The 13,326-nt window shown below is 62.1% G+C and overlaps 1 protein-coding gene across 2 annotated transcripts in view; it reads left to right on the top strand.

The window, feature by feature from the left end:
- Positions 1-13,326, top strand: part of CDC42BPB (CDC42 binding protein kinase beta) — a gene marked incomplete at its 5' end in the record, with an annotated part of 65,739 nt that overhangs the window by 25,048 nt on the left and 27,365 nt on the right. For both annotated transcript variants that reach the window (XM_084241220.1, XM_084241219.1), the window contains 6 exons: positions 1,084-1,167; positions 2,887-2,982; positions 5,503-5,651; positions 10,182-10,275; positions 11,402-11,602; positions 12,884-13,132. In XM_084241220.1, the coding sequence (XP_084097346.1) occupies positions 1,084-1,167; positions 2,887-2,982; positions 5,503-5,651; positions 10,182-10,275; positions 11,402-11,602; positions 12,884-13,132 (873 nt within the window). The remainder of the gene's footprint in view (positions 1-1,083; positions 1,168-2,886; positions 2,983-5,502; positions 5,652-10,181; positions 10,276-11,401; positions 11,603-12,883; positions 13,133-13,326) is intronic.

Raw genomic sequence — 13,326 nt, 5'->3', positions numbered from 1 at the left:
CCTTAGGTCAGAGTGGGTGCAGCCAGGCCTGGTCGTGCCCGAAGAGTGTGCAGTGTTGCTTCCCCCCAGGCGTCAAGTCTGTCTTCCTCTCTGAGTTAGACCGTTTCAGTGGTAACAGCTTGGAGCCCTCCTCAGGCCCAGGGAGGACTCTGCCTGGACCATCATCATCTTGCAGTTCTTAAAAGCAGGCACCTCAAGCCCGCCGCTTCTAGGCCCGTGGCCTGACCTCTGAGCCCACACTCGCACCTCCCAGCATCGTGAGACACGGACGCCGGACCCGACGTGCAGTCTTGGCGAGGGTGGGCCAGCCTGACGCTGTTGTGTGTTGTTGGAAGGAAGGGAAATAAGAATTCATTGAGGAACTTTTGTTTCGTGTCTGCCTTTGGCAGCAAAAAGGTAGAGAAGTTAGTGTCACTGCTGACACGTAGGTTCTGGTTGTATAACGGGTGCGTGGGCCAATTAGTGATTCTATAGGGTGGATGGGGCCATGCGATGGTGCGAGCCGCACAACTGCCGCGGGAAGAGCCCGCTGGGGACCGGTAGAGAGGGCTTCCTGGAAGAGGGGTCCTTTGCATTGTACCTGAGTGCTGCCCAGGAGCCCAGCGTGGCCCAGGATCGCTTGTGTGTCGCCTTGCTCTGCCCTTCACCAGCCTCAGACGGTCCTGCTGTGAGCCCTGTGGAAACTGAGGCACAAAGGAGTGAGGTGCTCGCATCACACTGCAGAGCCCAGTCTCCGCCCCTGTGATAGGAAGAGCTGCAGGCACGGGCCGGCTGTGGCGGGGAGCACGGGCACCCGACCTGGTGTTAAGTTTGTGATGAAGCCTCTGGAGAACACCCAATGTTGAGGCAGTGAGCCCCCAGCATCCCCTTCACTTGGTAGTGAAGACTTTTGAACTGAGCAGATGAGTGTTGGCTTAATACTAAGTGTTGATACTTAAAAGGGCGAAGCTTTACCAAGCTTTACCAGGCAAGTTTTACCAGCTTGCCCTCCCCACAGGTCGTCCCCAGGCCTTCTATGATCAGGCGGCCAGCGCCAGCCTCTGCTGCCTGTGCGAGGCTTCGGCTCACCTCTCTGTGTTCTAGGTCGCCGTTGTCAGGATGAAGAACACGGAGCGGATCTATGCCATGAAAATCCTCAACAAGTGGGAGATGCTCAAACGGGCAGAGGTGAGCTGGCGCTGCTGTGTGCCCCCATGGGCAGGCTCCCCTCCGGGCAGCAGGGGGCCCTCCTGTCCACGGCCGTACTCCTCAACATCCACTGCGCCTGCTCTCTGGCGGGGCAAATCCACACCTCCCGAGCCTGCAGGCCTGTCCGCCACTGTGAGCGCCTCTTGGAGGAGAGGCCGCGGATCTGCCCTCCCAGCACTGCCAGCGAGCCCGCAGTGGTCCAGGGCAGCACTGCCCTGTGCTTTGTCTCAGGAGCAGGCGCCCTCGGCCCCCGGCCCCACTCAGCTGTCCATCCTGTGCTGGGCCGCTGGTGGTGTTTGCCCGAGAGCAGTGTCTGCGCCGCGTCCTTGTCGCGTCTGCTGGTCGTGTTGTTCACGCAGAACTGCGTGCCCTGGGTGTGTGCGTGTGAGTGATGTGAAAGTGCCTGTGTTGGCGTGTGTTCTGCGGGACAGTGACTCCTGCTTCTGTTTGAGGAGTTTGTTTAAAGTGCCTGAGCACACGGAGAGCACCAGGTGACGAGGTCGTCCGTGCTCGCTGCTCCCTGGGCCCGTCTGCACCCGTCAGACGTGCGGTCCTGCTCGAGCATGGCGTGGCGGGCATGGGCGGAGAAGGGCTGTCTGTGCCTGGTCGCAGTGGGCCAGGCTGGGCTGTTCGTTCCCACTTCTCTGCTCTTCAGAGCGCGTGCGCATGCGCTTCATGCCTAGGGGGACGGTCGCGGTCCCGGCGGCTCCTTCCTGGGGCCTATGGGCCGGGGTCAGGACACTGTGGGCTTCTCCGCAGTAGGTCAGGACACGCCCACCTCAGCCACGCAGACGTTTAGCAGGGAGTGGGGGCGCCGAGGAGGGGCCCGGTGGCCATGGGCAAAGGGCAGTGGGACTTGCATGGTGGTGGGTGTGGAGACAGACTTCTGAGGAGATGTGAACCTGCGCCCCTAAGTTGTACACATTGTGACCAATGTGAGCCCAATAAAAACACTAGAAGAGAAAGCTGGGGAGCAAACAAGTCCCAAGGTCACCGTAGGCGGAGCCAGGCCCCCAGGCCTGCCAGGCGGGTGCTGCTGTTTTTGTGGCTTGTTAGTGTCAGGCGCGAGGAGTGACAGCCTCACACCATGGGGTGAGGAGGGGTTGCACTGTGATCACGCCAGCCCACTGCAGGGTCTCTTAGCAGAGGTACCCTGGGTGCTAACACGCTTTTTTAAAAAAGGAAACAAATCTGCGCCTCCTGAAGGGAAGCCTCTCACCCTCCGTGGCTGACCACAACCCCCTGTGAGGGAGGCGGCCACTGCATGCAGGAGCACTGGTCCTGAGTGACTGCCGCCCTGCCCTCCCATGGCCCCCACAGAGAGGGAAGGCACCCCCGGGAGGGCGGCTGTGCTGGGTGGAGGGCCCTGCTTGCAAGCTGTTGCCGAAACCCAGGGCGAGCTGGGGCCACCCTGAGGAGTGGTTGCTGAGCTGGTGTGTACATTGTGTGGGGACGTGTGAGCTGAGTGTGACGTGCAGGGTGTGTTTGGGGGGTGGGGAGGGGGATGAGGCCTGCCAGAGGGAGTCCCCACAGCGTGGGGCAGCAGCGAGGCCTCTGCCTTTTGGTCGGCGCCAGCTGGGGCTGAGCTGATGCTGCGTCTGGCTGCACGTGAGGGGACGCTATGGTGGCGGGGGAGGCAAGGGTGCTACCCCAGCAGGGCCAGCTTACCCTCATCGGCCCACTGTCCTGCCCTTGCAGACAGCGTGCTTCCGGGAGGAGCGGGACGTGCTGGTGAACGGGGACAGCCAGTGGATCACCACGCTGCACTACGCCTTCCAGGACGAGAACTACCTGGTGAGTGGGGTGCGCGGGCGCTCCCGGGCTTCTGTGGGGCTGCACAGAAACGTCGTGTGTGGAGGTGACCAGGCTGGCTTTCAGGAGGCTCCACAGCAGGGCCTTCCAGGCAGATGCGTGGAATGGGCTGTTTTCCTCCCATCTTCACAGCGGCGTCAGCAGTCCCAGGTCCCCCGTGGCTCAGTCACCAGGCTCTGTCATGCTGAAACAGGGCAGGCTCCAGCACCTGCTGTCTCGAGTCGCGTGTCCGGGTGGAGGTGCTGGGGGGAGGCTTGAAGACTGCTTCTACCTGTCCCTCTGGTGGCGGCCACGACCCTGGGTGCCGCATCACCCGTGGCCAGGCTGGCCCCATGGCTGGGGTGGTTTCTGGGCGCTTTAGGCGCCCCTGGTCTTGCCACATTTTTCTCCAGACTGGAGCGGGCTTGCCCCACACGTGCAGGTGATCAGGACAGCCAGGTGGGTGTGACAGGGCCACCCCCTAATTGAGGCAGTTTCCAGTGTGGTCCCCGCTCTCCCTCTATCCAAACTGCACACCCTGGGGCCCGGGTGGACAGGGCCCGGCAGGCCCCAGAGGAGCTGTCTGCTGTGGCCACAGGGTCCAGGCCGTGGCCGAGATGTGCTTTGTGGCCACCACAGCCTCAGCAGGCAGCTGCGTCCCCTTCTCGGCCACAGCTCAGAAGCCCCGTCTCAGTACGCGGCTCCGCCTCTTCACTGCGCTTGGCGTGACTAGGACTCCCTTCCTCACCCCGAGAGTACCTCGTTCAGTGGGGAGATCCCATAACTTGCACGTCTCAGCTTAGGGGAGGTACTGCGCGTGCTATTTAGAATTTAAAAAATAGGTGTTTGGGGCCTCCCTGATGGCGCAAGGGATTGAGCACTGCACTCTGAAGCTGTCGCAGCCTCCGCAGCACGACTTCCGTCCCCAGCCAGGGAGCTGCCCACAGGGTGCCCCAGACCTCTTCTGTCTCCCTGCTGCCCCCTCAGCAGTGGGTTTCAGTAGATCTGCCTGCTCTGCTCCCTGCTTTGTCTCTGGTGAATCCTCTCACCCCCTCATCTCTGGCCTGCACCCCAACTCTTACATGCATTAAAAAAAAATAAAAATAGGTATTTGGACAGACGGGATGCTGGCGTGTGTGAGCTCGGGCCTTGGGGCCACTCTCTGCCCTCCCAGCAACCAGCAAGGTGACCTTCATGAGACCCACACTTGGTGCAGGCCTTTCAGGGGGGCCCTGCCAGGCCCGCGGCTGGCGGCAGTGTGGGGCTGGCCCAGTGGACAGCCTGCGGGCTTCCCTGTTTGGTGAGAGCTGAACAAGGCTGTCAGGCGGAGCAGGCCCGTGGGTCTGCGCGTGAGGAAAGCTGTCGTCTCCAGCATTGTTCTCAGTGTGGGTGTGACCTGTCGTCATCGTGAGCATCCTGGGGAAGCCTCTTCTTGTGGCCAGTCAAGCAGACCGGGGACGTCCACAAGAGACAGGCAGGCCCAGCTTGCGCCATGTGTCGAGTCTCAGCTGGGCTGCTTGGCACCCCAGGGGTGGGCACCCTGTCTGCCCGCCATGAATGGTGCGTTCAGGCAAGTCCCTCATTCCTCAGGAGAGTGACCGCAGCTGCCATGCCTGGGAAGGAGGAAGGTCACCGGCCCAGTGCGAGGGTGGCCGCGTGGTTGCCCTGCAGAGTCTCAGGGCCTGTGTCCTGTTGATGTGCTCTGACCACGGCACCTGTCCCTGCCCAGAGATGGTCAGTGCCATGCCCCTGGCTCACCACCCTCGGGTGCGCCTCCCGGGCTCCTCAGCCTGCCCAGGGCACCCTGCAGATCACTGTGCATTCCCGGTGGACGTGGGAATGTGCTGGGTCGGAGGACACAGAGCTTGACTCATTTTTGCTGATTCTTTAGGGCCCATGAGCTTGACGACTCGGTGGGCCCCTCCCCCCGCCCCTCTGATATCTGCCCACCGTCTGCCACACTCTTGTCCCCTGGCCACTGCATCTGGACCCACATGCTGCTCCCAGCACACCTCCCTGGCTCCGCGGGGCTGGGGGCATCTGAACCCCCTCCAGGCCATTTCCCATTTCCCCAGCTGGTCACCTGAGCCTCTCTGCTTGTGTCCCTTTGTCCGGGATGCCACCCCTGACCCGGGCCCAGTGTCTCTGCCGTCAGTACCTCGGAGGTTGCTATGGTCACTCTCCCCCCACCCAGGATCAGCTGCACCAAGGAGGGACAGTCGGGGTCCAGAGAAGTCGTCTTCTCTGGTGCAGCGTCCTCTGGTGGCGTGAGGGCCAGAGGGTTCGCCCCTCTGTGGCTGCCCATCGTGCTCCCCCACGCACCCTCTCTGATGTCAGGCCATCCTCTGTCTCTTCCGCCGGTGACAGGTTCTATTTATTGCTGGGGGCATAGGGCACCGTCTGTGGGTGTCAAGGGCTGTCCAGGTGCCTGCTCTGAGGGCGACAGCCCGGAGCCTCACGGCTGCAGTCGAAGCGCCTCGAGGAGGTGGGCTGCTGAGCGGTGTTGTCCCCCTCCATCTGTAGTACCTGGTCATGGATTACTATGTGGGAGGCGACTTACTGACGCTGCTCAGCAAATTTGAAGACAAGCTCCCAGAGGACATGGCGAGATTCTACATTGGCGAGATGGTGCTGGCCATCGACTCCATCCATCAGCTTCACTACGTGCACAGGTAACCGCTGCCCCCTGCCACACGGAAGCCACATGTCCCTTGTTGGAGGGTCCTTTGGGGTCCCCTGGGGTCTGCCCAGACGCTGCTGCTGAAGAGGCCCTGCGCCTGGGTGGGTGCCCTGCCCCACATCCTGCCTCCACACCCACCCTGTCCTCCTGCTGGCTGAGGCTACCTGGTCTCTGATGCTGGCTCACCCTCCCCTGCCCACACCCCCCAGAAGCCTGCCTGCCCCCACCCCCTTGTCTCTGCTCCACGCAACACCATCAGGCCACGGCCTCAATTGTCCCACAAAACACCACAGAAGGAAGGGTGCGTTGAGAAGAGGGGCTCAGTTTTAGCAACACCAGGGCCTGGAACTGGTGAGCATGGCCATGTGAGGGGCAGGAGACCAGCCTGCCTGCCTGCCTAGCCCTGGCGCTTGCCCTCGAGGTGTGAGGCGGCCCTGTGGGGCTGTGGCTTCGAGGAGTTTGTCTACTGACGTGAGTCCATGGTCCTAGCTTCACATCTTCAGTTGGCGCTCGCCGTCTGGCCCTGGCCCTAGGGGCCGCGTGTCTGTCTGTGCCTTCCTCTTTCATCGTGGTCGTGTTCCTGGGTGACGGGCCTCTGCGGGGGAGAGGGGTCTACATCGTGCCCCTCAGCGTGGAGACCTTGGGCCCCGCCCCCTGCCCTGTGCGGGCCCCCTCCCCTCCCCAGCCGCGGCGGTGACACCTGTGGCCGTGTCGCTGTTTGTGTGCATGGGGGCGACCATGTGTGTCCCTTGCGCCTGGCCTCCGGCAGCAGGGGCTTCCCGTGTAGACGTCTTTCTCCCGGAGTTAATCGTCGCCTTGGTTTCTATTAGCAAACTCTTCTAAATAGTCGCCACGGAGGGCCCCAGATACAGCACTGGATCGGAAGGTCTGGACGCCCAGGGTTAGGGCAGCGTCCGTCCGCTGTCCTCACCGCCGCCCCCCACCTCCCGTTGCTTCTGCCACGGTGGTTCCGGGGCTCTCTGCGCTGCCCTCCTGCCGGGGCCTCCTTGCAGGTGGAGGGGGCCTTCCCTCCCCGGGACTGGGCCCTTTATTATCTGAGTCACGTGTCTTCCTCTATTTTTTCGGCGTGTTCTTTTGATTCGGTAGCGGTAACCGCCACGGTTCCAGAAAGGGAGGCGCGTGAGGGAATTCTCTTGGATCAGAGCCCGCACCACCCACCTGCTTAGTGAAGGTTGTCCGGACCGGAGCAAAGGTTGTCTGGCCTGGACGTGGAGCGTAGGCTGGAAGCCGCCCTCTCAGGCATGGGGGCGTCACCACCCTGCACTCCTGCTTTGGCACAGGCCGGCGGCCTGAGCGCCGTGCAGACCCTGTGTGGGGAGCGAGCCCTGCTCCTCCAGCGCTTTTCCAGCCGGGCCCGAGCTGCCTCGCTGCTCAGGGAGGACACGGAGGCCCCGGGGCAGAGCTTGCCCTGCTTTGCCCAGGGCCCCAGGCACACCAGGGAGCTGCCCAAAGGGACACTGTCCACCTTTGTAACAATTACTGTAGTTTGTGGCATTTCTCTTCCATACTGTCTTCCTGACCCATTCACAGTGGAGCCGCCCACCTCCTCTGTTGCAGGTCTTTCGGGACCTTGGTGTGATCACCCTTGGAGCAGTTTATGCTTTCCCTGCTTCTCCTGGTCAGAAAGCTCTCCCTCGTGCTCTGAATTGGCCGTGTGGAGATACCTGTCGTTCGGCCTCTAAGCACAGCAGGAAGTACCAAAGTACATAGTTCTCAGCCTTTTCTCCCCAGGTGACATCATTGTGCGGGTGAGGTGCTTGAATGTCCCCGTCCAAAACAGAGAGCTTTGAGGTTTTTGAGGCAGCTCAGTCGGGTTTTCTAGCAGGCCAGACCCAGCTCAGGTGGGTGCGGCCTGGTGAACTGAAGGGACACCAGGCACCAGGCTGATGCCACATAGATGCCACGTCCCTGTTGCATTGGCCAGCGTGGCCCGGGCCATCAGTGGGCCCCACCCAGCGCCCGGGTGGGACTTTACCTGCTGGAGCCTCAGGAGCTCCTGAGCACCGGGCCAGGGGAGATGCCAGGGCCAGGGCGCCTCCTCCTGAGCATCAGCCCAGGCCGCTCGCAGCAAGGCAGGTGCAGGCTGCGGTGGGGACTGCCCGGCCCAGGAGCAAGAACCCACAGGGCCTACCTACCTTTAGGGGAAGGACTAAAGAGAACAAAAGAGTTACAGAAAAGAAAAACTCAAAAACCAGAAAATGGAGTAGAAGATAAAGTGGAGGGAACGTGACCATAGAAGACCCGGTGAAAGCAGGCAGTTGGGGCACTAGGGCAGGTCCTCAGGCTGTGTGCAGACGCACACGCACTCGAGCACGTCCTGGGCGCCGGCTGCCTCAGCTGAGAGGGGCTGGCTGTGGTCCTGCAGCAGGAGGCCCAGGAGGACAGGCTGCTGGTGAGCACCGACATGTCTCTGCCGGGACCAGGCCACAGGCCTCCCTGCTCCAGAAGAGCAGGAGGGGCTGGCAGCTCGCCTGTGGTTGTAAACTCGTCCCCCGAATCTGCTCCACAGCCAGTCACTGCAGCTGAGACTGGGGGTGACTGAAACTGCCACTCAGCGCATGCCTGGCTCCCTAAAGCATGGTCCCCATGGGGGCGTGCCAAGACACGTGATGATGGGCGCCCTGGCCACAGGGCCTTCCTCTGCCACCTCGCTGCGCGGGTCATGCTGTTGGTGCACACGGCTGGCTTTACCCGCTGCCACAAATGAGGAATAGGGCACAGTGGCAGCACTTGAGTGCCTGGCACTGGCTGGCCTGGAGGACACGAACCACCTTCCTCAGGAGCCCCCACCGTCTTTTCAGTACCCCAGTGTTTCCCCCTTCCCTCCAATCCAATCCCGGGAACCCCACCTCATGCCCTTCCTGATGTGTGCGCGCACCCGCCTCCCAGACCCTGCGGGAGGGTGTGAGAAAGCGCGCTGTTGTTTCGCGTGTTTCTGCATCTGATCACCTTTCCATGTCCCTTCATTGTCCTGCCTTCGTGCCAAGCAGAGTCCAAGCCTGAAGCAGAGACTGGGCGGGAGAAAGGCCTGTGGGCTCTCGCCTAGCGCTGCCACCTTATACTCCTGCTCTGCCCGCTGCTTCCTGCAGTCAGGTGTGGAGCTTGCTTGGGCACGGCCAGCTTCCCTGCTGCGGACACTGGGCCTGGGGGCCCGAGTGTGCACTTCGGTTTTCCTCAACCACTGTGGAGAATCAGCGAGGTGGCTCTTGTTGCTCTGGTGCCGGTAGCCTCGGGCGGGGCCTCACCTCCAGTGTGTGAGTGGTGTGAGCACTGCCGCCCGTGGTGTTGTTCAGAGGCCCCACGTCTCAGGGCCTGGCCACACTCGGCCTGTGTGAGGACATCCATCAGGGCTGCTGGGCCGCGGCGCTCGCAGTGAGGCTGGCCAGTGCCTGACCGTCGTGAGCACGGGCCTCCTATGTGTTTGTTTCGTTTTTAAATCTTTTAAATAACTTTAAACTTAAAGAAGCTGCAAGAACAGTTCAAAGCACATCACATCCCTTTATCCAGATTCACCTGTTGCTGAGATTGTTCCTGTTTTGCCCGGTCTCTGCTCCTCCACACATGCACACATGCGCGCACACATGTGCACACACATGCATGCACACATGTCCTCCCTGAGCATGAACACACGGGCCCTGCGCCTTGCTCCCGCCTCCTGAGGTGTAGACACTCTCTCCTGTGGCCGCAGCTGGCCGCAGGACATCAGGCTGCCTCCTCCTGCCCAGCCGCCTGTCAGTGGCCTGTGGCCTCTCCTGAGGGTCTTCCCCATGGGGGACTCGTCTCCCATCCTGTCTCCCCTCTCTCCATCTGGAACGCATGATGGGGGTCATGCTCAGCCTTTCTTCTCTTTCATGGAGCTGGTATTGGAAGATACCCCCGCCCCACCCTCCCGCTGCCCCCTGGCCGCCACTGCTCACGGGACAGCAAGGGGTCAGACCTGGCCTTGTGGGGCCGGCTTACCACCGGCTGCTGTGCCCCGGACGGATTCCTAGGGACTCCTGAGGCTCGGTGTCTGTAAAGTAGTCTGGGGGCACCTGGTCGGGAGTCCTGCAGCGGCCTTGGCCTGAGTCTTCCCCCGCCCTGCCACCAGCTCTCTGCTCAAGGCTGGGGGCCGCCTGCTGGCTGCTGGCTTCCACACTGCCCCTCGCCCCTTTCCTGTCTGTGTGCAGCTGTGCTACACGTGTGCTTGGGCCACGCCCTCACCTCCCCTCCTCGCAGGCCTGGGGCTCTGAGGCGGGGCAGCGGCGGGGTCAGGAGCTGTGCCTGGCGCCGTGGATGTGCTTCCAGCTCAAGCTGGCACAGCTGGGCCCCCTGGTAATCTGGGGTCGACTGTGCTCGTTGGGAAGCCCTGCCACTGCATCCCCACGTCCTCCCGGGAGGCGGCTGGGTTAACAGCTGAGAGGACGTCGCGTCTCTATTCCTGCTCCCCGGCTGGCTCAGGGCTTTGGCCGCTGCGTGTGATGCTGGGAATGGTCAATCCGTGTCTTTATTTCACCAACAGAGACATCAAACCCGACAACGTGCTCTTGGACGTGAACGGCCACATCCGCCTGGCTGACTTTGGGTCGTGCTTGAAGATGAATGATGACGGAACTGTAGGTATTTCCCTTGGAGATGTTCCGTTTGGATTTGGGTGCTGCTTACAACTAGAAGGGGTGTACGTCTTCAATTTAAGATACAGTTAAACTAAGTTTATTATTTGAATTAAGAAAATGGACCTATTTAGGAAACAGTTGAAATAGCCTATTTAAGTTAAAAACTTCTCGTGTGTGTGTGTGTGTGTGCGCACGCGTGGGCTTACAGAAGTAGTAATCCGCATGTCTTCTACAACGGGAGGGGGTATCTGGTCTCCTCATTCCCAGCCACCTAGGAGCCAACACTGCCGTGGACGAGGTGGCCCTTGGGTCTGTGTGCCTGGCCCAGGCTGGCCAGGTGATGGACCTTAGCCCAGTTACCTGTCCCACCTGCACGGCACTCCAGGCATGAGACACGCCAGCCTTCCCGCTGCCTGCAGTCCCACTGGACTGCAAGCGGGTGCTGCCTTGCACCTTGTGCTTCCTTCTCAGAGGTGACCCAAAGGGACAGGCCATCTTGATGTTGCCATGTCCTGCCTGCCCCCCGGGCCCCCAGTCTTGTAGCCACAGACACCTCAGGCGACCCGAGCTCGCCGTGTGCCTGAGACCTGTCTGTGACGGGGTGAGTGTGTCCCGACTGGTCACAGCTTTCCGTCGAGGTGTCCCTGTGTTCAGGCCCAAGCCGGGGGACTGCTCCTTCCCTTCCAGGGTGTTAACGTCCCTGTCTAGACCCCACTCGTGCCTGGGCCTCCTCCCAGTTCCTCTCGTTGGAGAGATCGGAGCGTGAGCAGCCGCAGCTGCTGGGCCACCCTCCAGGGCCAGGTGGCGTCCGTGTGTGAAAGTCTGGGAGGGGCCTGGATACGCAGCAGTTACCGTGGGGATAGGCCCCCGTAGGGACCTCTGTCCTGTGGGGCTGGGGTGGACATGTGGGCATTGAGACCCCTGCGCCTGGGCCTCCCATTCTGGGCTCTGCTCCGTGTGTACTGCGGCGAAGGGCACCGTTCGCGTCCGTTTTCAGGCCTCAGTGTTTAGCTCACGTGCGCGGGCCAGCTTCACTTCGCATGCACGTTGTTCCTCTTCTAGAGAAAATAGAAACGTCCGGTTTGAGGCGTCTTGGGGCTCCCACCCACCGCGCCCTCTCCCCCAGGTCCAGTCCTCCGTGGCCGTGGGCACCCCCGACTACATCTCCCCGGAGATCCTGCAGGCCATGGAGGACGGCAGGGGCAGGTACGGCCCCGAGTGCGACTGGTGGTCGCTGGGCGTGTGCATGTACGAGATGCTGTACGGGGAGACGCCCTTCTACGCCGAGTCCCTCGTGGAGACCTACGGGAAGATCATGAACCACGAGGTGAGGCGTAGGGTGGGGCAGCCTGGGCTGCGGGGCCAGGAGGGATGCGGCTGGGCCGGCCGGTGTCCATGGGGGCCAGTGGCGGTCATGGCCTCCCATCCCGGGAGAGATGAGGATCTGGGGCCTGTGGGCGGACCCATGTGCTCTCTGACCGTGAGCCGGCAGCTCTGTTGTCCGAGTGCTGTCCCGCAGAGGCCACGCTTCGCACTGGACGGCCCCACACCTCTCGCTGTGTCTCCGACCCCTCCCCCATCCCTGGCGCCCATGCGCCACGCTCGCTGCCTTCCCTTCGTTTTCTCCTCCTCGTTTCCTTTTCCAGCTGACGTTTTGGCCGTCTGCTTCCCCTTTATCCTCCTCAGTCAGTAAGTCTCCTGGGCCAGGCCTGCTCTCTGCCCGGGGGCCAGCACTGCCCGGCGGCCAGCACTGCCCGGCCCTCCGCGGGTACTGGCTCCAGCTGCTGCTCAGGCCGGGAGCGAGTGACCTCCTGCTTAATGCCAAACCAGAGCAGGCTGAATTTTTGGCAAGCACTTTTCCCAAAGTAGAAATAGATTTTCCACCTATAAATTAAAATACACTCGCCACAGAAACTGACAGGGCTGGAGTGCTTGCCGGGGGTGTGGAGACCACCCACCCCCTTCTCCGTGCCGAGTGCTGTCGCGGCCTTGGGGGCGCCTTGGCGAGGGCCTGGCTGACAGGGGCCGAGGTCAGCTCTGTGAAGTCGCTGCTGACGGGAGGCTGGGCGGTGTGGTGGTCAGTGCTCAGCCTGCTCCCAGCGCCATGTGGGCTTGCTGGCCGAGGCGTGGGGGCTGAGGGGAGCAGGCACACGCATGGCGTCACAGCAGCTCGTCAGCATATTCCTGGCATCTCTTTCCAGTGCCAGAGGCGGCCCCTTCTCTGTGTGTGCCGCCTTTCTCAGACGAGCCCCTTTTGGTTGGAATGCAGTTACTGCGGTCTTCCGGGTCAGAATGCCTGACGCCCTGTGGAGCTCTGGAGTGGAGCTCTGTGGGCTGCGGCAGCATGCTCCCGAGAGGGCTGTGCCTGCCCATCCCACCCGCCAGCATCTGCGTCCCTCGCCGCTTTGCTGGAGAAGCCGTGCCGTAGGCGGACAGCCGGGAGCGGGACCCGCGGGGCTCGGCTTTCCTTCCTCGCCTCCGGGGCCCGGGCTCACGGCCTTGGCTGGCATCTGTCACCAGAAAGATGAAGGGGCTGGGCTGCTGCTGCCAGTGACTTCCGGCGATGCCTGTGACCTTTGCCTTTTTTTCATCTCCACCCCTGCCCTAGGAGCGGTTTCAGTTCCCTGCCCACATCACTGATGTGTCTGAGGAAGCGAAGGACCTCATCCAGCGGCTCATCTGCAGCCGGGAGCACCGGCTGGGCCAGAATGGGATCGAAGACTTCAAAAAGCACGCCTTCTTCCAAGGTCTGAACTGGGAGGACATCCGCAACCTCGAGGCGCCTTACATCCCCGACGTGAGCAGCCCTTCCGACACGTCCAACTTCGACGTGGATGACGACGTTCTGAGAAACGCCGTGAGTGCCCCGCCCCCAGCGAGAGCCCCAAGCCACCCCCCCCCCCGCCCCTCCCCAAGCGAGCGTGGGCTTAGTCAGGTGACCAGAGTGAGGACTCTTGGAGAGACTGGGCTGCTGTCTGAGGAAGACACCACCAGCCTTTAGCTCAGCCCTTCAGGTCCTTCTCAGCATGGTGGACAGGTTAGCAGATTGAG

The sequence above is a fragment of the Talpa europaea genome (genome assembly GCF_964194135.1).
Source record: "Talpa europaea genome assembly, chromosome: 8".
NCBI lineage: Eukaryota > Metazoa > Chordata > Mammalia > Eulipotyphla > Talpidae > Talpa > Talpa europaea.
The sequence above is the reverse complement of the archived record's forward strand: the minus strand, read 5'-3'. Positions and strand labels throughout refer to the sequence as shown.